Genomic DNA, 26,168 nt, shown 5'->3' with positions numbered 1-26,168 from the left:
ATATTGGACCTTGTCTCATTGTTCATGCGCCACACTGCAGCTCGCTCGCTCCGCATTACGTACCACACATTGAAGCCATGCCCACGAGAGCACTCAGAGCACTCGTCCTCGTCCAGCCTGTACTCTGTCTGGTATGTAATAAATCCCACCCAAGTGCCCAAGTGCTTGCCTGGGAGTGCATCGGGGAAAGCAGGGGCTGGCTGGATAGGCACCCATGCTCACTTGCCTGAACCCGGCTTACAATGAAAAATATGACGCAGGACTCCGTACAGTCAATCAATACCGTGATTGATTGTCAAGGTGCTCGGACTTCGCGTCCAAGTATGAAAGCTCGCAGGCAACTCGACCATGGTGGTGTGGTCGCCTTGGATGCGTCTCTACAACCTGTGATGTTTTCGATGGCATCATATCCCCCCATTATATTCAAAGCGCTTCAGTCAAGCCGTAAAAAGAAAAAAAAGTTGGCACGTGTGACGGGAGCGCGCGTCAGATGGATCACTTTACCGTGCATGCGTCTATGTACTTCAGCACCTGGGTAGGTGGCGGGCGGGTATGTTGAGTTGGTGCAATGCACCAGAATCCCCCGGAAAATACGAATGCCTCCTGTCCTTAGACTGTACTTGCTTGATTGATAACACTGCCGGCTACCTAGGTAGTTGATTACTTTCTTTTGTTTAGGAGCCACCAGCGAGAAGATGTTGGCACTACTACCTACTTAAGTACTTAAGTAGGGTCGCGGGAACTTGACGCGGGCCGCAACACGAAGTCGTCGTGCCCCAGGATGGCATTTCTACTAGCGATTACACCCTCTGATTGTCATTGCGCGCCACCACTACGACAACAAAGCCCCGAGCACATGTCATGCTGGACATATCTTCCATGATCGTCTTCATCAAGGTTGTACTGAATGTTGCCTGTGGAGCGTACGCGTCGGCCCTCGCCTCTCGTCAACTCGACTGTCTAAACGTTGAAAGGTCCTGCTCTGAACTTCTGAAGTGGAGGACAACACATTCCGACCAAAGCATTTGCCTGTCGAGGGCCAGGGGACCATTCCGCGTAGTAATTATTTGATTACCAGTCTTGTGCTAGCCCACGATGAAGTCGCCAGTGTAGGCTGGGCATCACGCAAAGAGTGAGACACTCGTAAAGGCTGTGGCGCCATCTACACATGATTGGGTGGTCCATGTGACTCTGTAAGATCAAGGGTGCATACATGTGAGCGGGTGATGCTACACCACTGTTTCGGTAGGTTTGCTCTTTGTCCCCGATGGCCCTAGGCCGTATATAAGGCGAACTGTAAACCAGAATGCCCAGGATGATGTGAAAGTGAGCGTGGTTACCAGCTGGGACGGAAAACGGAAAATCCATCACTGGCAGCCTCGCTCTAGGGTAGTGCAGTGTAGCCACAGCCGAGATGGCTAAGCTCGCACCCACATATGCATGCCCATCGTGCTCGATAATCGCTGGCTCTGTGAATTAAGCTATTCGAACCGTATGCCCTTAAAATCTTCCACCGCAACTCTAGAACTCGGAAACGGATCGGATGATGCCGTTCCAAAATGTCTGCCTAGGTACCGCGACAACGGGGTGAGGTCTGAAGCCATTTGGAGCTCCGGATGTCGACGGTTGGTTTCCCCACCATGGTACCGAGTAGATGTTGAGAAGCTTGCAACTGTCTCCATGTCTGGGTTCCTCCTCCCCCTCCCCTCCACCACTCGACCATCACCATAATCACCCAGGTGCCGGGCCAACTGCTACAGACCGTTCCAAACCACTTGTGACCCGTGAGGCCACACACGACGACACGCCATACACTGGACACACAGCTGCCTGATACATTGAATGGACGAAAGAGATGCCGCAGCGGCGCCCCCCAGCGTCCAACCTGCCGCCGACCCCACGCAGACCAATGTCGAAGCCCAGAGTGCGTCCCGTGAGCAGGTCACTGGCGCCATGTCTGGGCTGGCACCGGGACTTGGGTCTGGACCATCCGTTAAGGAACCACCTCCATCAGCACAACCACCAACAGCAGCAAGAGCACAAGCACAAGCATCAAATCCTGCGACGCGGTCAATTACTACGGCGCCGGTTCCTGGACGAGCTCCCGCTACCGCTACAGCTCCCCGTCCAGCTCCCGCTCCCGTTGCGGCTCCCGGTCACGGTCACGAGCAACCCGCCCGCCGTGTGCCTCGATTTGTTGCTCCCTCGTCCTATCTCCGTTTCAAGACCTCGCACGGCAGCGCCATGGCAGCAGCTGCATCTGAGCCGACCTCGAACCCGAGCACACTGAGCCCGCCGAGCCCGCCGAGCCCGCTTGATAAGGAACAACGTCAAGGACTGGTATGGACCATTCGCTTTGTGCCTCCTCCCAAACCCTCTTTGTTGCTCCTCCTCGGCAGTTCCTCTCGCGTGCCTAGCGAGGCCCTTCCCGACGTCGCACAAGGGCTAACTGTCTCTTCCAGAAAGCGATTCGAGATTTTCTCAAGGTTCGCACCAGCTACGATGTCCTGCCGCTATCCTTCCGTCTCATTGTCTTGGACACCGACCTCCTCATCAAGAAGACGCTTAACATCTTAATACAAAATAGTGAGTCTGCCTTTGCGCCGTTTGCTACCCATGGCCGCCTAAGACAGCCTAAACAATTGCTCGCACTTTGGCTAATCCGCTTCGCATCAGCAATCGTTTCTGCGCCGCTATGGGACTCACAGAGAGGACGTTTTGCTGGCATACTGACGGCCACTGACTATATCAACGTCATTCAATATTACTGCCAATTTCCGGACGAGATGAGCAAGCTTGACCAGTTCCGGTTGAGTAGTCTGCGAGGTGAGACTATTTGCAAGAGATATTGAAAAAGCCGTTGGACCCGCCGTATGCGTGCTAAGACATGTTGGCTTAGATATCGAAAAGGCAATAGGTGCCACTCCGATCGAAACGGTATCTGTGCATCCCTCTCGACCACTTTACGAGGCTTGCCGACGCATGCTTAAGACTCGTGCGCGACGTATTCCCCTCGTGGATGTAGACGATGAGACAGGCAGGGAAACGGTCATATCCGTCATTACCCAATATCGTATCCTCAAGTTCATCGCTGTCAACAACGAACACAATACTGTAATGCTCAAAAAGACGGTTCGAGAGATTGGCTTGGGTACCTATTCCAACCTGGCCACCATGCACATGGATAATACAGTTCTGGATGCTATCCACCTGATGGTCGATAAAAACATCAGTTGTATCCCGATTGTAGACTCGGAAAACCGGGTCCTGAATGCCTTTGAGGCGGTCGACGTCATTCCCTGTATTAGAGGGGGCGCATACGAGGAACTCGATGGATCGATCGGGGAGGCACTGTGCAAACGCCCTGAGGACAGTCCAGGTATCTACACATGCGGGGAAGGGGATCGACTGGATTCATTGTTTGACACGATCCGAAAGAGCCGAGTGCACAGGCTGATCGTTATCGACGACGACAACAAACTGAAGGGTATTATTTCACTATCCGATATTCTCAAATACGTGCTCATCCATGGGGAAGAGGATTCGCCTCAAAGGTAGCCGAGATATGGTGGAGGATGTTTGGAAAGACTACATGGTGGCATGGCATGTCTCTATTCAGCCCTAGAGGCTGCACTAGAGGGAACAAGGATCAAGAAATTCGACAGATGCATTATTTCCCCGCTTTTTGGCTTGGCGCACTGGGTTGGAATCGAAATGGTGAAATACCGTTGATATATGGAGGGAAAGAAAAATTGATTTACACATCATGATAGATGGTAGCTTGAGGGTTTTGTTGCACACATGTTATCAACTGGTTTGCTGACATTTGTTTGTGTGGTACCTAGGGAATTGGTAGCTGTTACTTGAATACCATACCCATCAACGCGCAATGTCAAAAAGACAACCATCCTCTTTTTTTTTTCTTTTTTTTTATTTTATTCTGTGAACAATATGCATCGGGGATGACACTGAGAGCTGCCCCGAGTCTTTCCCGTCTCCTGCCTGAGAGTGTCTGGTTTTCTTGAACCGATAACTTGGTCCTGTACAAGTATGGATACCTACTAGGAGGTAGGCAAAAGGGAAGGAAGGAAGCACACGATGGAGGGAAGGCAGGACGGACGGTGCTTTGCGTTTGGCATGAGAGCGACTGAAGGTTGCCAGTCACCCGACAACCATGACAGCTGGCAGCGCCTCGCAAGGGCATTGGCAAACAAGACAAACACGGCATCAACACGCGAGTATGCAATCATCACAACTCTGGTATTCATTCCATCTTCCAAAAAAATTACCAAGTATTCCATGGCTCACCCACTCGGGACGTCGCATTCATCTCAGAACCTCCGGGCCTGGGCTGCATACCACCCACGTCGACTACCTCATTCCGCCAGCTCAGTCTCTCTCTTGCTACCCCAGAGTGCCAGCTATCAGAGCTTTGGTCATGGTAGTAGGGTACGGAGCAGTGGTACTTGGACCACGAGTAGCGGCGAGCTCGGCCTTCTCAGCAATGCGGATGAGGTGGATGACAGAGATGTGTTTGTCCAGGAATATAACAGGCTAGCTAAAAAGGTGAGTTGTCTACTGCTGCTACCTGAGAGAATAGAGCCGTGTCCAAGCTCACAAAACCGCATAGCATGGCGTAAGACAGTTGTTGAGCGATGACTTTGACGTCCATCAACAGGTAGGTCATTGATACGTCCCTAGACATCGTGTTTCGTGTGTGACCGATAGCACTAGGGAGATTTGGCACGATGCCGGGAAAAGAGAGGCTGGCTGTCGAGACTTCTTCGGCCGAGCCCTAGCCCACGCCCTCATAATGCTTCGACGTCGCCGCCGCCTCCACAGATACGACACAAACGAAGTGTTTCCGAACTGGCGCATATAATACACTGTAGAAGAGAGGCTCCCAGAATCATTGAGATCCAAGACATGGTGCGACTTAGTGGTAAAAGCATGCTTTACCTCCCTCAAGAGTACTCGCCGTGTTCTCTCATTTTGCCGACTTGCATTAGAGCAACGGCGCAGCATTTGGCTCAAAACGTTGCAACTCGGGGGTTATTTCGCGTTCCAGGATCTTCGAAAGTCATCAGCGCTCTGTTTGACTACTACTGTTTTGAGAGTGCACATGTTAACATTGCGAGCACTGTGCGCTGCGCTACCTTGCCTCTACATATCCAGTACTCTGTCCATGACGTGGCATCTACCTTCAAGCGTTTACTTTCTGTGCTGCCCGGGGGCATTCTGGGATCACTGACTCTGCTGGACGCACTGATAGCTATTCACTCCCAGCTTAATGGAGAGCCAGAATATCCCCGAACAAAACAAACCAAGGTCAGGGCACGATTGATTGCTTTGGCAATAGGTACCATCAAATCGCAGTATCGCAGAGAAATGATATGCGCTATATTCGGCCTGTTAAGCCTCATTGGGCGGGTTGCGGAAGTTGCTCCCCGGGAAGATGAAGATAGTAGACCTCTTCCTACGGCTGATTTGATGGGTTACAATGCACTGGGGATTGTCTTTGGTCCCTTGTTGGTCGGAAACCTGCTGGACCAATACACCATGAAAGTTGCGACCCCGAGCACGGGATTGCTACTATTCCCACTGAGTCCTCCTCGATTCCGAAGGGACCGACGAAAGTCGACTCAAGTCGATACTAAGACTTTAGGGCCACCCACTGTTGACAAGATACTGGTAGCCAACAGCATAACGGAAATGTTGATCGCCAATTGGAGAGATGTGGTCCGCCAGATGAAGTCCCTTGGTACACACTGTCGGAAGGATACGTCGGTGGTGGACTTGATTAGCAAGGATGAAAAGTTTCCGTCCCCACCGGGCTTCAACTTGAGAGTTCCTAAGAATTTTGATAAAGGAGATGGTGAAATGATGAGAAACGAAGGAAATGAGCGGCACGAAGAGCTCGAATCGCCGACACATGGACAAAGGAAGCGACGATTGAAAGTTCTAAGGCGAACAACCTCTCAAAGGCTAAAACCCAAGATTAGCATTGCCACATTGAGTCCTACTAAAGAAGAGAGCATGGGAGACGACGAGTCTACTGACGGAAACGAAACACATCCTAACAAGGAGAGTGTCATTCAGCGATTACAAAAAGCGGAAGAAAACCGGAAATACAACAAGGCTGCAACCATGGCCAATACTGATGATCGATCCCAAGGAGCTGTGGAAGGCGAGCCACGTTCTGGCCCTGCTCTGACAACTGAGCAAGACAATGTTGCCGGCAAAGTTGATTCAAGTGCAGAGCCCGCACAAGTATATCTTGAGAGTGTTCCACCTAGAGAATCATCGAGAAATGTGGCATCACACGATGGTATTGATAGACCTTTGCGGCAACCGACTTCACAGGGAAGCGCGAACTCGCCGAGATTGTTGGATGACATTTCATTGGACCCAAGTCTCTCTGGCCAAACACCAAGAACAAGACGGCTGTCGCTGAACTCTGCCGTGCAAAGCGGATCCGCGAAGCCATCACCATCAGGTCGCATGAGTCCTGCCTCACCATCGCTCATGAGCCCGATAGAGATGCCGGAAGGGGGCGTTCGGCTTGTTCAAAAAAGCCCTCCTCTTGACTCCAAGGCCGAACACTTGCAAGATAGGTCCGTCACTCTTGGTATTGGTACATCGTACACGTCTCAAGACCAGGGCGTCCAGTGCGATATGTTACGGGAGAGTGAGACCCGGCACTCGATTGACGTTACGCCTGAACGCTTCTATGCGCATGGGAAGGCGCTGAAAGACGAGCCCAGGATATTTCGCGACGGCATACAACAGTGCGCGACTACACAGAAGCGGCCTACAGTAATACACAAGCCGAGACTATCGAAGTCACATGAGAATTTGAGAAGTCATACCACAATCACCCTGGAATCACCAACAGAGTCAACCGAGTCCAAGGGACTGAGCAGGCGCGGGTCCGTGAAAACAATGGCAGCAATGTTCGAAAGCCAAAGCACTGGCCGACAATCACCAACCTTTAGGGAAGACTCAATTGCAGCACAGAAAGGAAGCAAAATGCACTCCCGAGATAGGCATTCGAAGTCAGACTCGGCGTGGACACATCACGTATTTGATCCGTTGATTGAACCAGCGCAAAGAAATTTTGGGGAAAGTGCGACAAGAGGACAGGGAGTTGAGTTCCACCAAGTTGTCAGAGGAATACTCAATGGCAGGCTCAAAGGGCCATGTCTGGATAGGCACATGGATGGAGGCCTTCAGGATGCCACACTCTATAGTCCTTCCAGGTTGCTCGGAAAGACGGGGACCAGCGCGGCAGACGAGAAGGCACTGAAGGCAGTTCCAAGCCTGGGTACCATGTTGCCGTGCCGCGAACAGCCGCCCATCGCCCATCATCTGAATTTGGCTCGGCCGCTCTCGTCGCCAACTCCAATAATGCAGGAACCGGAACCTAGCACAGTTCTGGACATAGTTTCCACGACGCAGAGCCCTCGACCCCGAAGTGCCACTGTTCTTTATTCTCAGATTCGCAATCTCCAACGCCAGCTATCTTCAAAGACGGAAGAAGCGGCACAACTGAGAAGGCAACTCGATGCACAAAAGGACTCTGACGTAGGAACCGTCAGTGAACAACTCAGGCAGGCGAAGAGAGACGTTGCTACGTGGAAGGAAAGAGCCGAGACTGCGGAACGGAGAGTCAAAGTGTTTGAGAAGTTTGTTGAGAAGTTGAAGGAAATCCGAGACGCTATTGCGGAATCAAATCCTCACAAAGCGGGGGGTGAAGAAGACGACGACTCTGACCAGCCGTCTGGCGATGGAAGCCTTGGGATTAGAAGGGCGATTAATGCTTTAAATATGGCACATGTGACAGATGACAAGGGAAATGGCGGGCAAGCAGATGATGCTACGATGATGGCAGCGAAAACTCAAAAGTGTTTACATGGTCTGTCGGCTACACAAGACGGGACGCTAGAGTCGGATCGGGTGAGCAGCACGGCAGGTGACGAACGTGTCCAATACAGTCCATGCAACTGTTTGGCAACGCGAATGAGAAAGAGCTCAGAGCAGATTTTGGCGGTAGCTGAGGAACTTTTGCGGATTCACGAGGATGGCGCAGCGTGATTCGTCGACTAATGGAGGACTGATTGAATGGACGAATAGGAGTAATGTATGATAGCGGCACGGGTTATGATAGTGGTAATTTTATCGCTTGCGAGACACAAACTCTGGATTTGTTAGAACGGCCTGCGCCTCACAACATTTTTTTGCCTGGAGCACAATTGCATCTCGGCACTTGGTAAATGGTTGATTTCAATGATATATCGGTCTGGAGTGTCGCGGCGCCCGAGGAGCCCGAAGCGACCGAGATGACTGATGAAGAATTGACTCCATTTAGGTCAGTGCCGGTGGGTTCTCCGGAGGGCTTGGCGCCGTGTCTATTGTTCTTCTACTCCGTAAGAAGCCGCTACGTAGGGGTAATTGGCTACACGTGAAAGGGCGCTTTGGCTATACAGGTGGAGCGATGGACGGAGAGATGGACAGATCTGGGCGGAGCAGCGACGGTCGAGCTCGAGTGGTGACGTCGAGGGTTTTTGTGGTTGTGAATGATGCCGTGCATGTCGATGTTGAGTATCCGGGTAAACAGTATTAGGGGGCAACCGCAATGGATATAAGGAGCCGTGAACAACCGCCGTCGTGTTGGCACCATACGTTTGGATAGACAAGACGGCAAAGATGCAGCTTCTTTCGGTGGCGGCGCTCCTGGCGGCGCTGGACACGGCGACGGGCCTGCAAAACTCCAACTTCAACGTCACGCCCGAGTATGCGGCCGCGCACGGCTGCGGCCCCAAGTGCCAGCAGATACTGCGTCTCGGCAACGCGGCGGACCTGGACGACGTCGGGCACGACTTTGCGTTTGACTTCTTCGCGACGGCGGGCAACTTTTCCGAGGCGACGCGGCCGGGCGACGTGCTCAAGGTGCAGGCCGTGGACGCGCGGACGCTCAACGTCGACTCGGGCACGACCGTGTTCCGGATCCAGTATGCGTCCAGGGACCTGGATGGGAAGACGGTGCCGGCGACGGGCTTCGTCGCGTTCCCGTTCACGCCGGACTTTGCCTATACGCGGAACGGCGCGGCGCAGTATCGGCTCGCGGCGTTTGCGCACGGCACCATCGGCCTGTTTGCCGGGTGTGCGCCGTCGAACAGCCCCGACCTGTACGACTACAGCACGTGGCGGGCGGCGGTGCAGAGGGGGTACGCTGTTGTTGCGACTGACTATGCTGGCCTTGGGAACAACTACACGACGCACAAGTACCTGACGCTGCCGGCGCACGTGCACGACGTCTACTACTCGGTCGTGGCGGCGCGCAGGCTGTTTGGCCATGTGCTGACGAGGGAGTGGGTGTCGTTTGGGCACTCGCAGGGCGGCGGCGCCGTGTGGAAGCTCGCCGAGAGTGAGCATGTCCGGAACGACACCGACTATCTGGGCACTGTGGCCATGGCGCCGGCCACGTATATCATCGACATGTTGCGCGGGCCTGGCGTCGACTTTACGGGGTACTTGTCCTTTCTGCCGTTTGCGGCCAAGAGGGCGCTGCCCGGCTATCAGCCGGCGTTTCTGAGTGATGTGATGAGCAGGCGCCTCGAGTTGGCGGAGACGGCGCAGCTGTGTATCAGTGGCATGCTGGGCTTGCCGCTGGATCTGGACGAGGAACAGCTCTTCTCGGCCGGCGGGCTGGCCAAGGACATGGAGAGGCTGGAGGCGTGGCAGAGGATGCTGGCGCCGGCGCAGGGGGACAGGTCGCCTGCTCCGGTGCTGGTGGTGCAGGGCCTCAACGACTCCTCGGTGCTGGCGCCTACCACGGAAGCCGCCTGGAGGAATGCCTGTCGGTACGGCAACGAGGTGCACCTGAGGAGGTATCGGGGCCAGGACCACTCGCCGCTCATGCAGGCTTCGGCTGCCGAGTGGCTGGCCTGGATGGACGACCTGTTCGCGAGCAAGAGGGACGGCTGTAGTCGGCGTGCCGCCCGGTGCACCGCCGAGACGAGGACCCCGTTCAGCCCCGAGTTTGTGAAGCAGCCGCCCGAGGGGGGCGATGCCTTGATGACCGTCTTGGAGGGTATCCTGAGTGAGTAGACCGGTGTTGGGAGCATGGCTTGTCGAGCGTCCAAGTGAGCGCGTAGATGAGCCAACTCTGGTGGCAGAGAGACTTGGCGCGGCACCAGGGGAGCAATGTATTTTTAGAACACCAGACGGCTAATGCGGAATCGAAGCCATCTCGACTCGTGGGGGTCAAACACTGCGTGAGGCCAGGACGATTGTACGCCTACGTGACACGCGTCATGGCCGCATTAAAGCCCGATTCCAAGGTACTACCTAGATAATTGGTAGCTTCCATTCTGGGTTCGCAAGGTGGCGGTATCCAGTGACTTTGTAGCATGGAATAGTATTCCGGCGAGGAGGCTTGCTCGAGTCCAAGCATTTTAGATTGTCATAGTTTCCTCGCGAAATAGTGCCAAGGTGGATGTGAATGCCGAGCTGCCATTTTGAGTAGGAGCAAGTAGGACCAGCACCAAGATGATGCAGCGTCCAGTTAGAAGCTGTGACGAAAACCAAAAGCCCAGGCTACAATCTAAAAGGAAGTTGAGGAGCATTGCGTGGTAATGGGACGGTTGTGAAAGCGTCGATCCCGGTTGCGGAAGATATAGCCTGGGTGCGGGTTTGACTTGGTACGTGGGCATGGATGCTAGGACACCTTCTTGCTTCTATTTCTGGCACAACAAGAACCGAGGCGCTTCTGTACTACGTACTTGCCCATGCTTCTCGACCATGTATGCGTGGCTCGGGGCGCTGGGCTAGATATGGCAGGTCTACCAGGACCAGGTTTCTTGAAAACAAGCTTAAAAATTGCTCGGGACCTTGGCTTTTCTTGGTCGGTACTTGTTTCGCCGACTACTGTCATTACCGTGGCGCGTTGCGTCCCCTAAGCCAAGTTCAATAAAGGGCCTAGCTCTCTTTCTTTGGTCGTAATGCAAGCGTTGGTCTTGATGTCGCTTTGAGCACTCCAGAATCCTACCCCATATGATCAAATGTCGGGGTGCATGAGCTGACGCCAAACATGATGCCACATGCCAAGTCCAGTGCCACGGTCACCTTCTCCGCAATCAGGATGCCTACCTGCATATTCTGGGTCGAGCTCTTATTGCTTGGCGTCTGGGGGTACATTGGGGGCAGCTCTGCATTGCGCAACATTCTTTTGTGAATCTCGTCCTTGGTTGGTCTGCCCCATCATCGCGACTTTGCCAGAAGGGGCAGGTTGGCTGACTTGTTGACCTGCCTATCTCGGCAACATTTAAACTCTTGCCCAACCAATATCGAGATCGTTTGAAAGTCTGGATTGAGTCTGCTCTGAACAAGCAGCTGTGTATGTCTGAATCGTGAGGTATTCTGACGAATGCTGATGCGTGTCCGTGGCACCCTGATTAATGTTAGTTTATGGATATACATGTATGTAAAAAAGAGAAATAAATAGGGACGGCTGCGCCTCATCCTTGACCTCTGAATAGGGCGCAACACTTTAAAAACGTTACTCTGTTTCCTGATATTGTTCTGCAATTGTGAATCGTCTTGCCAACATGAAAGTGGTTGCCTTCTTTGCGTGCCTAGTAGCCACGGCGGCCACAATGCCGGCGGAGAGCCCTGTGTCTTACGACGGGCACAAGGTCTTTCGAGTCCCGGTCGTGGACGATGGCACGCACATCCAGAGTCTGATTGATCGCTTGCATCTGAATGTCTGGCAGCCGCCCTCCAAGAAGGGTGCTTTTGCCGACATCCAGGTGGCCCCAAGCCAGTTGGCAGCCTTCGACAAGGCAATGAAAGGACGCAGCTTCGAGATCATGCATGAGGATCTGGGAGACTCAATAGCCAGAGAAGGCACCGTCCAGGAATATGCGGGTGAGTGACGACTCGTTCCTGTCCAGCCCATGACTGCAATATGATAGTGCAGCGCTTTAACGCCCTCGTGTGAGCGATAGCCGGCTCGGCCAATGCCTCCTGGTTCACATCGTACCATCCATACAATGACCATCTTCAATGGATGAAGGACATTGCCTCTCAATACTCGAGCAATGTTAAGAGTGTTACGTCTGGCACCTCGGGTGATGGCAACACCATCACTGGCCTGCATATTTTCGGTAGTAGCGGTGGCGGCAAGAAGCCCGCTGTCGTTTTTCACGGCACCGTCCATGCGCGCGAATGGATCGTTGCTATGGTACGACTCGTATTGTCAAGGCCGACTGGGACGAGAAGCCAGCTAATGACATGTTTCGGACAGACTCTCGAGTATATAACCAACGAGCTCGTCACCAAGTATGCTACCGACAGCGCCATCAAGGCCGTTGTGGACAAGTACGACTTCTACATGTTCCCCATTGTCAACGTTGACGGTGAGTAGTCTACTCTTCACCCCACGGCACAGTCTTCTTGCCCTCTCTTCTACCACTCTGCAAGAGTCGAAGATCGGGATGGCTGATGTAGCTTAATGCAGGCTTCAAGTACACGCAGTCGTCAGACCGCATGTGGAGGAAGAACAGGTCTCGCAACCAGGGCTCAAGCTGTCTCGGCACGGATCCCAATCGCAACTGGCCATACAAGTGGGACGGTCCCGGGTCATCAACGAACCCTTGTACTGAGACGTATCGAGGTGCATCTGCGGGCAACAGCCCAGAGGTCAAGTCGTACATCGCATTCCTCGATAAGATCAAGAAGAGCCAAGGTGTCAAGCTATACATCGACTGGCACTCGTATTCTCAGCTGTTCATGACACGTAAGTCGCATAGTGCCCATGGGAAACGTGCAAACGGGGACCAAATCACAAATACTAACGCGAGTCATCGTTTCCTTGGATAGCATACGGGTACTCTTGCAGCGCAAGGGCGCCCAACCATGCTGCCTTGCAAGCTCTCGCAAAGGGTGCTTCCAATGCTATCAGGAGTGTCCACGGAACCGCCTTCACATATGGTCCCGTTTGTAATGCCATCTACCAAGTTGCCGGTGGCTCTATTGATTGGGTCCAAGACGTTCTTAAAGCCGATAATGTCTTCACAATCGAACTGCGTGACAAAGGTAGGTATGGATTTGTCCTGCCACCGGACCAAATTATACCCTCTGGAGAGGAGAGCTTTGCCGGCGCCATGCATCTCTTCCAGCAGATGAGTTAGGGCGCATTCCAAGCAACAGTTGGGAATTGTCCCATGACGTGTTCCGTAACACTAGCTTGTATATAGGACGGCGCAAGGTGTTTAGCGCGGGTGATGAGCATGTAGGCGCAATAAAAGAAAAGCAATTCACACGTGAACTTGCGGTAGCTGAGGTTCCATATGCAGTGCGAACTGTACTCTATGGCCTTTCGAGTCTGTAACGGATATCTTTTTGGACACCGGCATTCTAGGAACAAGCAATTCATCCACTGCAAGTGAGGATAGTATGGCATTAGCATCGAAATATTGCCGGCAAAATGATTGACAGCTCCTGCATGCTTCCATGCCGAAAACTTATAGGAATTGAGCCTCGTGACGATTGGATGGCCGGACTAGTGGGAGGGCAGGAGTCCCAGGTTCCTCGGTGTGACAAGTTGAAGCATAGAGACGTTCACCTGTTCAGAGATCAAAAGTCAAAGCATTTATTTTATATTCGGTGTTGACAAGGTTCAGTGTTTAGTTCTCAGAGATAAATATTGCTTTATGCCGATGCGTGGCTTCGACCACTGCACTATACAGCCCAAAGTCTAACCTCATGTCAGTACAGTTGCGGCTTGTGTAAACGAAGGATTTTTCGACGGCTTACCAATGTCTGTGCCAACATCTAGAGAGCTGAGCACTTTGACAGACAAGTCGGGATTCACTTTCCCAATAAGTTGAACAGTATTGCCGTTGGTTAGGTGGGCGTCCTACAACACGGTTTGTATCGGTCAAATCTGGTCATGGCTAGTAAAAGGAGAAAAAGAGCCAAAAAGCTTACCCGATTGAGCACTACAGTCACAATACCATCGGAATCGATTGTGGCTTGGTCACCACGAAGCTGTGTGACCTTGCCTACAATGGTGACAAGCCGGCCAACGAAGCTGTCCAAGTAGCGAGCTGTGATGCGCGGAGAGGAGAGTTCAGACATGTTGAGAGGAATAGGTTGAGATTTGCTTGATAAGCGCAGAAGCAGACAGCGCCGCAATGCTGGCTAGGGCAACTGTAAATGTAGGAATTGGCAAATTAAATCGTGAGAGTCGATGCCTCCTGTGCCGTCGTCAGTCGTCAGTTTGAGAGAAGCGCGTCTCAAAACGCGCAGGAAAGAACGCGCTATCACGTGAGCCACAGCCCCCAAAAGAAGCACCACAATTCTCCCGCTTCGGCTGCCGGGCAAACCGTTGCCGACAAATTTAGAGCCGTTGCGCCAATTATGCCAGTGGCGGCCAGGTGCCAATTGAAAGAAGCTTGGGTGACGTCTGTGTGCCCTCGATGCGGAGTTCCTTCACGCAGGCTTGCCACCACAACATCGCTGCGATGCATAATTGGCCGCCTTCCTGTCGCCAGGAAAGCCATGTTCATTGGATCGGCATTTTGCATTTTAGCATTTCGTTATGAACCTTCAATTATGATTTTGCCACTCGCGGTTTCTTTTGGCGACTGACATCCATTGAGGACGGAGTCACACACCACGGACTCGGGATTGCCAGGGACGACGGTAACGAATGAAGAATTCATCGGCGCCATAAGTTGCGAATGGAGCCTTTCAGCCAAACATCAGGTCCGGGATGGTTTGAAAATCGCAATAGTACGCCATTTGCCACCGCACTGTTCACAACCTATGGCACACGGTTCATGGCTTTTCGTCCAACGGGCTTGGTGGGCATGAAGATTAGAAACGGGTGTTTCGACATGCGCATATCCATTCAGAATTGTTTGGAGCCTTGTGATGCGAGTCCGGACCAAATGCTCCGTTCTCAATCTCAGTCTGCAGCCGCCTTGGGCAACTTCTGGAACACGTTTGCGCCAGTCCGCCGGGGTGCACTTTGACTCCATCAGCACCAAGCGGCGGAGTGTGAGTAAGAGGCGTTAGTACGCCCTCATATCGTTCCGCATTGGTCCTCGGTTGCACAAGCATCAATCTTTGACCAATAGCAACGTGCATCTCCCGTCGTGGTGGCGTCGGAGTCAACCCCTACTGGTTTCTACAGCATGGCAAGGCTCGTCCGAACCGTGGGAATTCCCTTTGTTGAAAAGCAGGTTCAAGAGTGACAGCCCACTAGTGATATGAGCCACAACATGACAGCAGACACACCCATGACCTCACGACCGTGGCCCGCAGCGGACGCCCTTCTCAGGGTACCTCTTTCTCGAAGCTGCCTGCGTGACTTGGTGGGAGATGACGCATCATTCCTAGTATGTTGAGATGAATTCTACCCACTGTCAAGTTCTGCCAGCTATCCGCGGCCAGCTCACCATCGGAGCTGGCTCCGACAGTTCTCATTGGTGGTAGGCGGCTGAAAGGCGTCAAAAGGCCAATACAGCCAATGCCAGAGCAGTATCCTCCGGGCATGCAGGGCGTTGCTGAATGCTCGCAAGCATGCAAGCAAGTCAATTGGTGCTTTACTGCTGTGCTTGGCCGGATACCTGTCCTGAGTGCCAACCCCAGCATGGCGCGGCGGCATGCATTGTGAAACACGCGGCACTGCGGTACTACTTGACACCTCGAGAAGCATATCTACGGTAGAGGGAAAACGTCTGGTGTAAGTTGCGCTATGAGTAGGAAGAGGAACCAGACTCGGGTCCCCTTGACGGACCTGACGCGGTGGGCCACAACCAGGTCCCATATACGGGCAAGCCCCAACAAACGAACAAGCCATGGGTTAATGTCCGAGGCGGATCAAAGTAATTGTTTGGAACACCTGCAGTCAAATTGTACCAATTCAGTGTTGCCAAGGTCTTATTACTTCCGTTTTGTGGAGAGGATCTCCTCCCAGAATTGCCCGAGACAGGCACCCAAGTGTCACAGTGCCTTTGCATTGGCACACTTTGACAGCCACTGATATCAATAAGCTACATGACGGCCCCTCCAAGCTGTTAAACTTCTGGTGTGTAAAAAGGCCTGTTCGCTCGTGGAGGTCTCGATGTGTCTTCTAGGTTCCTGAAAGCAGGTTATTGACCCCAAACTTGTTCAATATTCCAAAAAACCAAAGAAACTGAGAATAAAACTTGGTTCTCCATCAAAGCCCATCCATCTGCAAATAATTCAACTTCTCTTTCCATCCGGCTGTCAATCATTGGGTTTCATTCTATCAGCCAGATTCAGTAATTACGTGTCGAGCAAACTAGCCCGGCAACACGATTCCGTCCTCCCCTTCCCCAGTAAACGCGACCGTGACTGACAGGCAGAAAGACGGCAGACTGCATACTACTTTACAAATCCTTTTGTATAGTATTGTCACTTATTAAAGCAATTCAGTAGTCTCGCCGAGTATCTTGTCGCCGTTCTCATCTTCCACGCAGCCTCCAACCAAATACGGAATGTCGACGGCCGAGCTTTTGATTGGACAGATGGCGGGGGAAAACGAAGTTGACCCAGTGTTGTTTCGTCCAGACCAGCATTCCCTCTCCCAGTTTCCTCAGGCTGGCATCCACGACGATGGGACACCGGATGCCTTGTTCTATCCGCTGTCGGGGCTGTCAGGAGAACACAAGAGTTATCAGCTCGAGAGGCCAGACGGAAGTCTGTACCCATTCGACACAAGCCTCCTATTCCCTGCGACCGAACTGAATCCAGCTGCCTCAACGTCTGCCAGTTCGTCCAACTTTGTCAGCCAGACCCCGGCGTCGAGCGTGCTTTCCGCAGAGGATGGTTGCGATAAGCCGAAGAAGACGACCCCCCCCAAACGAAAGAAGAATTCCACGCCAGTAAAATCAACCAAAAAGAAGACGTCTACGGAAACGCCGGCCAAGGCGGTGCTGAAGACCCGGACACAGCCAAAACGCGAAGCAACCAAGGCCACCAATAATACAGCAGAAGCGCAGACAGAAGAAAGCAAGCCAAAGCATCGTCGCCAACGGTCCCTGGAAAAAAACCGCGTTGCTGCTTCAAAATGTCGAAAACGCAAGAAGCAGTGGACTGAAAACCTAGAACAGAAGAAATCTGGGCTGGAATCCGTTCACGCGGAGCTCCAGTCGGAATACATGGAGCTTCTGCAAGAGACTTCTGAGCTGAAGAACTTTTTGATAAGCCACGCAAGCTGCCAAGACCCCAATATTGATATTTGGATAAAGAACGAGGCCTCGAAATATGTTCGCAATCTTCACAATGCAAGTCGCGTCCATTCGATGCATTCCATCCCGAGTCAAGATGGTAAGTCTGCCGCAATACTTGAATGCCAGATGGGCATAGCTACTCCCCTGTCAGCTTTTGGTTAGTCGCGAACCTTGCTAATAATGTCGCGTCAGGCGATGCCTTTACTTCACGACATTCATCGATTCTCAGCCCGATAGGCGGGCTCTCCCGAGAATCAACGGATCGCGAAACCGAGGAACTGAACAGCGGCGAAAATTCCGACGAGGAAGGTGCCTTCGAAGGTGACTTGGAGGACTGATAAATGGCCTTGGCGAGGGAGTGTGAAATTCCCCCTCGATGCGAGCCAGGGACAGTCAACAGCTGCCCTAGATGGGTGGTTATCGATTCCAGCGACTTTCTCGGTTGGAGATTTGGATTCTTCAAGATGATGAGGAGCTCGGCAATGTACGTTCAGACATTGATGAACTTAGCATTGATAATCATATTGGAGTTGGGCAGGATCTGAGAAGCTTGCACATGGACATAGTTTGATGAGGCTACGGTGGTGTGAAGGAGGATTTCGAGGCTGACAATCGGAAGTGACGGGTGGTACTTTGGGAGGCTGTTTGCATCATGACTGTTATGACGACCAAAGATGAAAATTACCTGGGCTCCCAGAGAGCAATGGCGCCACTAGAGAAGGGCGTTTTGATTGACGGAACGGGAGGGATTCATTCTGGTGTTTGCTCATTAGGTGTTTAGCTAACATGCGGAAATTTGCTTTCGATTTTGCCGTTTCGTAAATGGTGTTTGCTAATTATGCATCCGCTTGTACCTGAGATGTGTCACGGCCCGAACTACAACGCCCATCAACGAGTCCTCGACCATCCGAGCCACACAAATATCATTCGGGCATATTTATCCGACTCTCAATTCATATCCCGAACACGGTGTACTTTGTGCGTTGGGCAACCACGGCACGACAAGGGTATCTCCGTCTGGATTTGGGAAGTCACGCAAGACATGATCGGAAGCACTCCAGAACATGCAACTTTTTCTATCGCAGATGCGATGTGAGAAGTCGTCAAAAAGTGAGGCTAGGTCCTACATTTACGTCGAGTCAGGGACAAGATGTGGTGGACTGACGGATACGTCGAGCACGTTCAGTCACGAGAATGCAAGGCTCGAAACGTGCGCATTCGACACTGTGAAAGGATGAAAGTTGTGATGCAGCTTGTACAGTATCTCACGGCCAATAAACACCCTTACCATGCGATTGGAGAGGTTTGCCATGGGGACGTAGCGAGCGCATGTATGGCACGACAGGGGGAGACTGTTTATCACTTGCAGCGAGATACACGTCACAAACCGATGACGCGATGATCCACAATGAAAACTGCATATACGAGACGTTGCAGCGTGTCCAAGAAAACATTTCTAGCCGGCGGGTTTTGTTGATAATCTTGACCCACGGTATGCATGTGTAATGTGCTGCCCTGCCGAGTTGGAAAACCAAGAGTGAGCAAATTGTGCCCATGTATTTGCTTGCCGAGGGCTTTACAGACCAGGGGGATTAACTCTCATAGATTTGACCTACTCGGTCATTCTTCTTCTTTTTTTTTTTTCATTCGGGCTTCCACATGTGCGGTGAGTCTGGCACAATTTGGTTCGCATGGTGAAAGATGGCGTATTTTTCGACGAACCGTTGGAGAGAACTTGGAAATTGATCTTGAACCTGTGACTATATAAATAATTCAATCTTAGTCTCCATCGACTGATGACAATGATGATGCGAACAATCCCCCCCAACAGGACGGGCCTGAAGCAGTTCCTGGTCACTTGTAGATATTCACAGCATGGAGACGCTGCTATAGAGCGTAGACGAAAGAACATACTAACCAACGCCTAGATACATAGTACAATTTAAAAGATACAAGGCTTGAAATGAAGCTCATTCAGAAGGCGAGCCAAACAACTCCATGTGAACACGCTCCTCGTCCACGCCCATCAACATCAAAGCCTTGCTCTGTGCTTTCATGAATGGTAGCGGGCCGCAGATGTAGAAGTCGGCACCTGGCAAGAGCACCATGTCCTTAATCTTACTCATATCAACTCTTCCCACGAAGTCGTAGTCGAAACCTTGTTGGTCCTGGTCGGTCACCTCTTCGTAGAAGACGGCCCGGCGAACCTGAGGATTGTTGGCGACAATCTCAGACAAGGCGGCCTTCATGGCGTGCACGCGGCCATTGCGCACGGCGTGGACAAAGACCACCTTTCTCCAGCTCGCCTGGTCCACGAGCGTCTTGAGCATGGCCATCATGGGCGTCAGCCCGACACCTCCGCTCATGAGCACAACCGGCGTTGTGGCATTGACATCGAGCACAAAGTCGCCAAAGGGCATGCTGACGTCCAGCTCTGCCCCTGCAGGCAGATCCTCATGGAGCACGTTGGATACGCGGCCGGCCGGGCGGGTGTCCGACGCGGCGGCCTTCTTGACCGAGATGCGAAACGATTTTCCGTTGGGCACGTCGGACAGGCTGTACTGCCGCGGCTGGTACGACGCCAGCTCCGGGACGAAGCATCGCACCGTGACAAACTGGCCGGGCTTGTACGTCGGCAGAGCGTCCCTGTCGACCGGAGTCAGGTAGAAGGAGATGATTTCGTCGCTCTCCTGGACCTTGTCCGAGACGAAGAACTTGCGCCACCCCTTCCAGCCTCCGGGGGTCGCGGCCGCCTGGCGATACAGCTCGCCCTCGAACTGGATAAAATACTCGGCAAGCTTCTCGTAAGCTGCACCCCAGGCATCGATGACTTGATCGTTCGCAGCGGGGCCCAGCACCGTCTTGATGGCCGCCAAGAGACCCTCGCCAACGATGGGATACTGCTCCGGGGTGATGCCCAGGCTGGCGTGTTTGTGGCCGATGCGGGATATGGTCGTTTGAAGGGCGGCGGGATTCTCAATGTTGGATGCGTATGCCCACACGGCGTGGGCGAGGGCCGCGGGCTGCTCGCCGGTGACTTGGTGCGTTGCATTAAAGATGTTTTTAAGCTCGGGATGCGAGTCGAGGAGCCGTTTGTAGAAAAGGGTCGTGATGGCAATCCCGTGTTGCTCAAGGGCTGGGATCGTGGACTGGACGATTTTGATTTGTTCTGATGTGAGGTTCCTCTTTGGGATGGACCGGAGCGTGAACGATTTACATGTTTGCCACGAAACACTAGGCCGGCGGATGAAACGCTGAACGAGCATTGCGTCTTGACAATACGTGGTACTTAGTTATGCGTGATGTGAGTAAGATTGTGCATGAGCAAGCGAATTCGTAATCGAACCGACGTCGTTGGGCGAATTTGCCGGATGCGGTTGTGGATAAAGGCGTGGAGAGCTACCGCGGAATTGCTTGTGCCAGGTTCGCTACTATACGTAACGTTGAGCTCTGCAACTTACAATACAATGAATGGGAACGCAAGCTTCCGCTTCGTGTCTTGCGACATCGAAAAAGGTGTTGGTTCCAAGATCACACCACGATAGGGTGGTTGTAGATGGAGCCATTATGAACATGGGACCTCGGTTGTTAAGTGGTATGAGCAGCTGTGGGTTCAATAACTTGCGTAAAAATCACTCGATACAGCTGTTGAGTGGCTTCTCCCCAGCGAAGCTTCCCCTCTTGCCCCGGAGATGCTTGCAACATGAGCCAGGTTTCCCCAACATGCCAGACGTGGCTGACGTGCCGGCCAAGCCGGCGTAACCAGGGTCGCCGAACTTCTCCACCTGATAGTTCCACTTGATACACAAGACGTTGGACGGGAAGACGGTGGGAAAATGACGGTAATTGACACGGTTGTCCATGCCCTTGTTCGTAAGTCCTTCAGTCAAACGTAACGAGTGTGCGTGCTGTAGCCAGAGCATTAACTGTAGTGTAGTTTTGTGTTTTGTAGTTTTTATCGTTGTTAATATAATAAATTATATTAAATCTAATAAAATACTTATAGAATTATAAGTTTTATAAATAAATAATATTAATTTTATACTATTAGCTAATATAAAAAAGTGGGTTTTAATATACTCTTATAAGCTTAAAACTTAAGAAATTATAAAATGTAGTTTTTATAATATAATATAGTATAATAAGTTTTTAGAAAATTATATAATTTAGTTTTTAAGCTTATAATAAGCTAAAAGAACCCACTTTTTATATAAGTTAATTAGCTATAATATTAGCTAATTTATGTATTAATTATTATAATTTAAGTATTTTTTTAGATTTATTATTAAATATTTAAGCTTTTTTAAAAATTAAAAATACAGTTTTCTTATTAATACTTTAATTATAATTTAAGTTAAAGAAGTAAGTTAAGTTTATTAACTTAAAGTAAAAGAAAAAAAAGAAGAAAATTATTACTTAAAAGAATTATATTAATTATAAGAGAGACTAAAATTATAAGAGAGACTAGAAGTTAGGTAGCTAAAGTAGGGGTAACTATATTATAATAATTAAAGCTTATCCTATTTTTTAATTATATAAGATATAAGGGATATAGTTTTAAAGCCTTTATTTTACGTAACGTTATTAATTATATTATAAGTAAGTAAGGTTCTTTAATTATCTTATAATTATTTTTCTTTACTTTAATTAAGTGTTAAATAGCTTTAATACTTACTTATTAATTATATAATAATATATTATTAATTAATATATAAATAATTTAAACGTTTAGTTAAAATTAATTATATTATTATATAATTAACTATATATATAAATTAATATAGCCTCTTTATACTTTTATTAATTATTTCTCTCTTAAATATTATTACTTATCTTATTCTTTTTTATATTACTTATTTAATCCCTTTTTTTTTACCTAAGAAACCTTATTTTATTAAGCTAATTACCTATTATTTATTATTAAAATAGTAAATATTAATATTAAGCGTTATTTTTATATAAATTACTTATATATAATAATAAACGCCTATTATTATAGCTTCTTAAAGAAGCTTAAATTTCTTAAAATTTCTTATACTTTTAATAATAATATAAGCTTAAATATTAGCCTTTTTAAGCGCTATTAATAGTATATTATATACGTTAATACATGTAAGTTAATTAATTTATAACTTTAAAGGGTTTCTTTATAATTTTATTATATTTTTATTAATATTTATATAGCTTATTTTTATTATAATTAAAGATATAATTAATCTTTTATATCTTTTAAGTTACCTTTAATAGCTTATAATTACCTTAATTTTAAAGAATAAGAATAATAATAATAATAATAATAATAATACTAGTTATATTTTTTTACACGTAACTTATATACGCTTTACCTAGCTTTTACTAGGAATTATTTATAGCTTTAATTATACTAACATTACCTATTATATTACCTATAAGCTAACTAATATAATAAAGAGCTTATAAATACGTTTTTTCTTAATTAATCGTAATATATTCGCTAATTAATTCTCTTCTTTTAATTTACTTAAAGTGCTTATTACTAGTATATAATAGCTTAAAAGTAGCTTTTAATTACTTAAATTCTTTCTTTATAATTTAATAATATTAGTAAACTTCTTTACTAATAACTCTTTATTATTTTACTTATTAATTATTATTAGGTAAATTATAATTAAGTCTTTAGTAAATAAAAAGTAACTTAAGTCTTACGTTTACGCTTATTTAACCTAGATTATACTACCTAAGTAGTAGCGATTAGAGTATTAAAAGTAGTATAGTTTTATAGTTTTTAGTGAATTTTAGTATAGTGTAATCAGAGCATTAATAAGAAAACTACATTTTCAATTTTCAAAAAAGCTTAAATAATTAATAATAAATCTAATAAAATACTTGAATTATAATAATAAATACATAAATTAGCTAATATTATAAACAATTAGCTCACATAAAAAAGTGGGTCCTTTTAGCTTATTATAAGCTTAAAAACTAGATTATGTAATTTTCTAAAAACACACTATACTATACTATACTATAAAAACTATATTTTATAGTTTTTAAAGTTTTAAGCTTATAATGCTATATAAGGACCCACTTTTTTTAATATAAGCTTATAATATAAAATTTATACTAGTTATCCGTAAAACTTATAATCTTATAAGTATTTTATTAGATTTAATATAATTTTTTATATTTAAAACTATAAAAACTATAAAACTATAAAACTACACTATAGTTAATGCTCTAAGTGTAATATAGTATAGTTTTACTATATTATATTATATTTTAAAAATTAATGTAATATATAATATTAATTAATTTATAAGCTATTATTAACTAATATAATTAATAAGCTAAAATAAAGCTAAATTTACTTATTAATATTAGTATTAAGAAGCAGAGATTAACTAGCTTAAATAAGCTAAAAATAGGGATTAAAAAACTAATAAAAATAAAATAAAAATAAAATAAAAGGGAATTATAAGAGAATTATATTAAGTAAGCAAGTATTATTTTATATTATTATTATACGTAAAATATATTAAATTCAATAAATTTAAAAATTTCTATAATTTATATATAAATATCTTATAAAATAATAATATTTATAATATTACCTTATAACTTAAATATAAAATATTAAATATTAAAGTAATAAGAAATATATTAAAGTTATAAATAATATATTTAAATACCTTAAAATCTTGTATATAAAATAATATTTTATACTTTCTTTTTATATATATTATTTTTTATATTATAATAGATTTTATATTTCTTACTTAACTTTTTTATTTTTAATTTTTATTATAAAAAAAGTTTTACTAAAAAAAGCTTATATAAGTATATTATTATGATTTAAGTACCCTAAAGCTATTATAAGCTATTCTAGTACTTTTACATGTAATTTAAGTAGGAAAATCCTTTATATAAAAAGAAAAACCCTCTTACTTTTATTTTAAGTTATCTTTACCTTACTATAACCTATAATTATATAAAGCGTATTTTAGATTATATAGGTTAAAGGTGCCTATTAGACTAGCTATTCTAGTAGTAGTTTATTAAAGCGTGTATAATAAAGGTTTAAGTTAAGTTTAAGTTAGCTCTAGTATACTAGTTAAGTAGCTATTTTAGTATTTAGGTATTTAAGGCTATCACGTAGTTTTCTCTAAGCGTTATTATACCATATTATTCTAGGCCTAACGTAACGCTATATCCCGAATATTCCTAGTATAATTAGTATATTATAGTAAACTTTACTTTATTCTTACTTTTAAGGCTATCTAACTAGGCTTAGCTAGCTACTAGCCTACTACTAGCTATTTAAGGCCTATTATAGCCTTTATAAGAGCTTTAAATTAAGCTATTAATTTTCCTTTCTTTCTTTCTTCTTTAAAACCTTTATTTTCGTACGTATAACCTCTTTTTATAGCCTTTAATATTAGGCTAGCCTTATAATAGCTTTTAGCTCTCTTTATAAGCTTATTAAAGCCGTGCTTATATTAGCTTATTTTTTAGGCGTTTCCCAGGCGAATTTAGCTAATACGCGTCGTTTTCTAAGCTTTTTCTCGTCTCCTATAGCTCCTATAAGCTTTTTTTAATTTAAGGTAAGTTCTTACCTAGCGCCGGCCTAGCGCCGGGCGTATATAAGTATATTATATATTAAAATAAAGCTAAAAATCACCCGATTTTAAATCTTTAAAAATTAACCTTAAAATGTGGATATGAAGCGAGATATTAAGCTTTTAATCTCTTATTTTAAAAAAGTAAATCTTAATTTTTAGCTAAGATTTAACCTATTATTACTCGCTTAATTTATAAGCTATACGTATAAAAACTAATGTATTATAAAGAGCTAAATTAGCTTTATTTAAGTATAATAATTATAACCTTATAAGTCTTATAATTAACGTTATATTTATAATTAAAATCTCCCTTTATAATTATATATTATACTATAAATATAATTATAGTATAGTTAAACTATACTAAAACTATAAAAACTATACTATACTATAAACTACACTAAAAAACTATATATAGTATAGTTTTTTCATTAATACTCTAGTAATAGCTCCCTATTAAACACGGCTTTACTTTTATAATTAGATTATCTTAATAGCTTATTTATTAGGTTACTCTTATTAGATTAATACTTAATAATAAAGTTAAAGGGTAATAACAATATATACTAATAAGCTTAACGCTTATTTAGCTTAAGTTATCCTATAAATATTTAAAGGTTATAATAGTTTAATAAAATCTTAATTAAATTTATTATCTCTTTTATATAATATTATTAATATTTAAATAATTCTATTATAATAAATAATTTTTAGTTTAATATTTTATAATTTCTTTTTATATTAATAAACTTTTAAGATTAAAATATAATAAAGTAATATTATCTCTTATTATTTAATTATAAGAGAATTTTAACTATTATAAAGTTAAACGCATTTATTTTAATTTAAATTACCTTACTTAAATTATAATATTAAAGAAGAAAGACTCTTATAAAGGTATTCTTTAAACGATTAAACGCTAGTTATTCTTTACTTATAAAGGTTAAGTAATTAAGCTTTTTATTATTTTAACTTCTCTTTAATAAAGTATTTAAAGGTATTATTATTTTAGAATAATCTTATATAAATTATTAATAAAAGTTATAAAATTCTAAAAATACTTATATCTTATAATATATAATTAATTCTTTTTATTCTTAAATAATTTATACTTATTTTAAATCTATTAAAAGGCTATTAATTAATAAAATAAACCTTAAAAATTCTATGAAAATTTAATAAAAAATACACTTAAATAGCTTTATAAATAGCTTAATTACTCTTATTTATTTTAATATTTAAGTAATATAAGAGATATATTTCTCTTTTATTTTTAAGAAGATTAAAATATTATTTAAATATA

General features: G+C 45.9%; 8 protein-coding genes across 8 annotated transcripts; 5 read left to right on the top strand and 3 right to left on the bottom strand.

Moving 5' to 3' along the window:
* Window positions 1–1,336: 1,336 nt before the first annotated feature.
* On the top strand, window positions 1,337–3,900 carry SNF4_2 (AMP-activated serine/threonine-protein kinase regulatory subunit). Its single transcript, XM_066121539.1, has 4 exons — window positions 1,337–2,340; window positions 2,463–2,586; window positions 2,677–2,826; window positions 2,900–3,900. The coding sequence occupies exons 1-4, from the start codon at window positions 1,843–1,845 to the stop codon at window positions 3,556–3,558; spliced, it is 1,431 nt and encodes a 476-aa protein (XP_065973153.1). The 5' UTR covers window positions 1,337–1,842; the 3' UTR covers window positions 3,559–3,900.
* Window positions 3,901–5,388: 1,488 nt separating this feature from the next.
* On the top strand, window positions 5,389–8,094 carry J3458_019528 (uncharacterized protein; the record flags this gene model as incomplete). Its single annotated transcript, XM_007816886.2, has 1 exon — window positions 5,389–8,094. The coding sequence occupies one exon, from the start codon at window positions 5,389–5,391 to the stop codon at window positions 8,092–8,094; it is 2,706 nt and encodes a 901-aa protein (XP_007815077.2).
* Window positions 8,095–8,261: 167 nt separating this feature from the next.
* Window positions 8,262–10,110, top strand: J3458_019527 (uncharacterized protein; the record flags this gene model as incomplete). Its single annotated transcript, XM_007816887.2, has 1 exon — window positions 8,262–10,110. Exon 1 carries the CDS (start codon window positions 8,707–8,709, stop codon window positions 10,108–10,110), a length of 1,404 nt encoding a protein of 467 aa, XP_007815078.2. The 5' UTR covers window positions 8,262–8,706.
* Window positions 10,111–11,657: 1,547 nt separating this feature from the next.
* J3458_019526 (uncharacterized protein) lies at window positions 11,658–12,427 on the top strand (the record flags this gene model as incomplete). Its single annotated transcript, XM_007816888.2, has 3 exons — window positions 11,658–11,928; window positions 12,009–12,244; window positions 12,308–12,427. The coding sequence occupies 3 exons, from the start codon at window positions 11,658–11,660 to the stop codon at window positions 12,425–12,427; spliced, it is 627 nt and encodes a 208-aa protein (XP_007815079.2).
* A 436-nt stretch (window positions 12,428–12,863) lies between these two features.
* On the bottom strand, window positions 12,864–13,172 carry J3458_019525 (uncharacterized protein; the record flags this gene model as incomplete). The annotated part of the gene is made up of 1 exon (XM_066121538.1): window positions 12,864–13,172. One exon carries the CDS (start codon window positions 13,170–13,172, stop codon window positions 12,864–12,866), a length of 309 nt encoding a protein of 102 aa, XP_065973152.1.
* A 516-nt stretch (window positions 13,173–13,688) lies between these two features.
* J3458_019524 (uncharacterized protein) lies at window positions 13,689–14,142 on the bottom strand (the record flags this gene model as incomplete). The annotated part of the gene is made up of 3 exons (XM_007816889.2): window positions 13,689–13,759; window positions 13,819–13,921; window positions 13,993–14,142. The coding sequence occupies 3 exons, from the start codon at window positions 14,140–14,142 to the stop codon at window positions 13,689–13,691; spliced, it is 324 nt and encodes a 107-aa protein (XP_007815080.2).
* Window positions 14,143–16,080: 1,938 nt separating this feature from the next.
* On the top strand, window positions 16,081–18,073 carry J3458_019523 (uncharacterized protein). The gene is made up of 2 exons (XM_007816890.2): window positions 16,081–17,364; window positions 17,460–18,073. The coding sequence occupies exons 1-2, from the start codon at window positions 16,533–16,535 to the stop codon at window positions 17,603–17,605; spliced, it is 978 nt and encodes a 325-aa protein (XP_007815081.2). The 5' UTR covers window positions 16,081–16,532; the 3' UTR covers window positions 17,606–18,073.
* Window positions 18,074–18,366: 293 nt separating this feature from the next.
* On the bottom strand, window positions 18,367–20,786 carry YHB1_2 (Nitric oxide oxidoreductase). The gene has a single exon (XM_007816891.2). The coding sequence runs from the start codon at window positions 20,531–20,533 to the stop codon at window positions 19,238–19,240; it is 1,296 nt and encodes a 431-aa protein (XP_007815082.2). The 5' UTR covers window positions 20,534–20,786; the 3' UTR covers window positions 18,367–19,237.
* Between the last annotated feature and the right edge of the window lie 5,382 nt (window positions 20,787–26,168).

The sequence above is a fragment of the Metarhizium acridum genome, assembly GCF_019434415.1.
Source record: "Metarhizium acridum strain ARSEF 324 chromosome Unknown scaffold_568, whole genome shotgun sequence".
In the NCBI taxonomy this organism is placed as follows: domain Eukaryota; kingdom Fungi; phylum Ascomycota; class Sordariomycetes; order Hypocreales; family Clavicipitaceae; genus Metarhizium; species Metarhizium acridum.
Note: the sequence above shows the minus strand (reverse complement) of the source record. Positions and strands in the feature narration are given on the sequence as shown.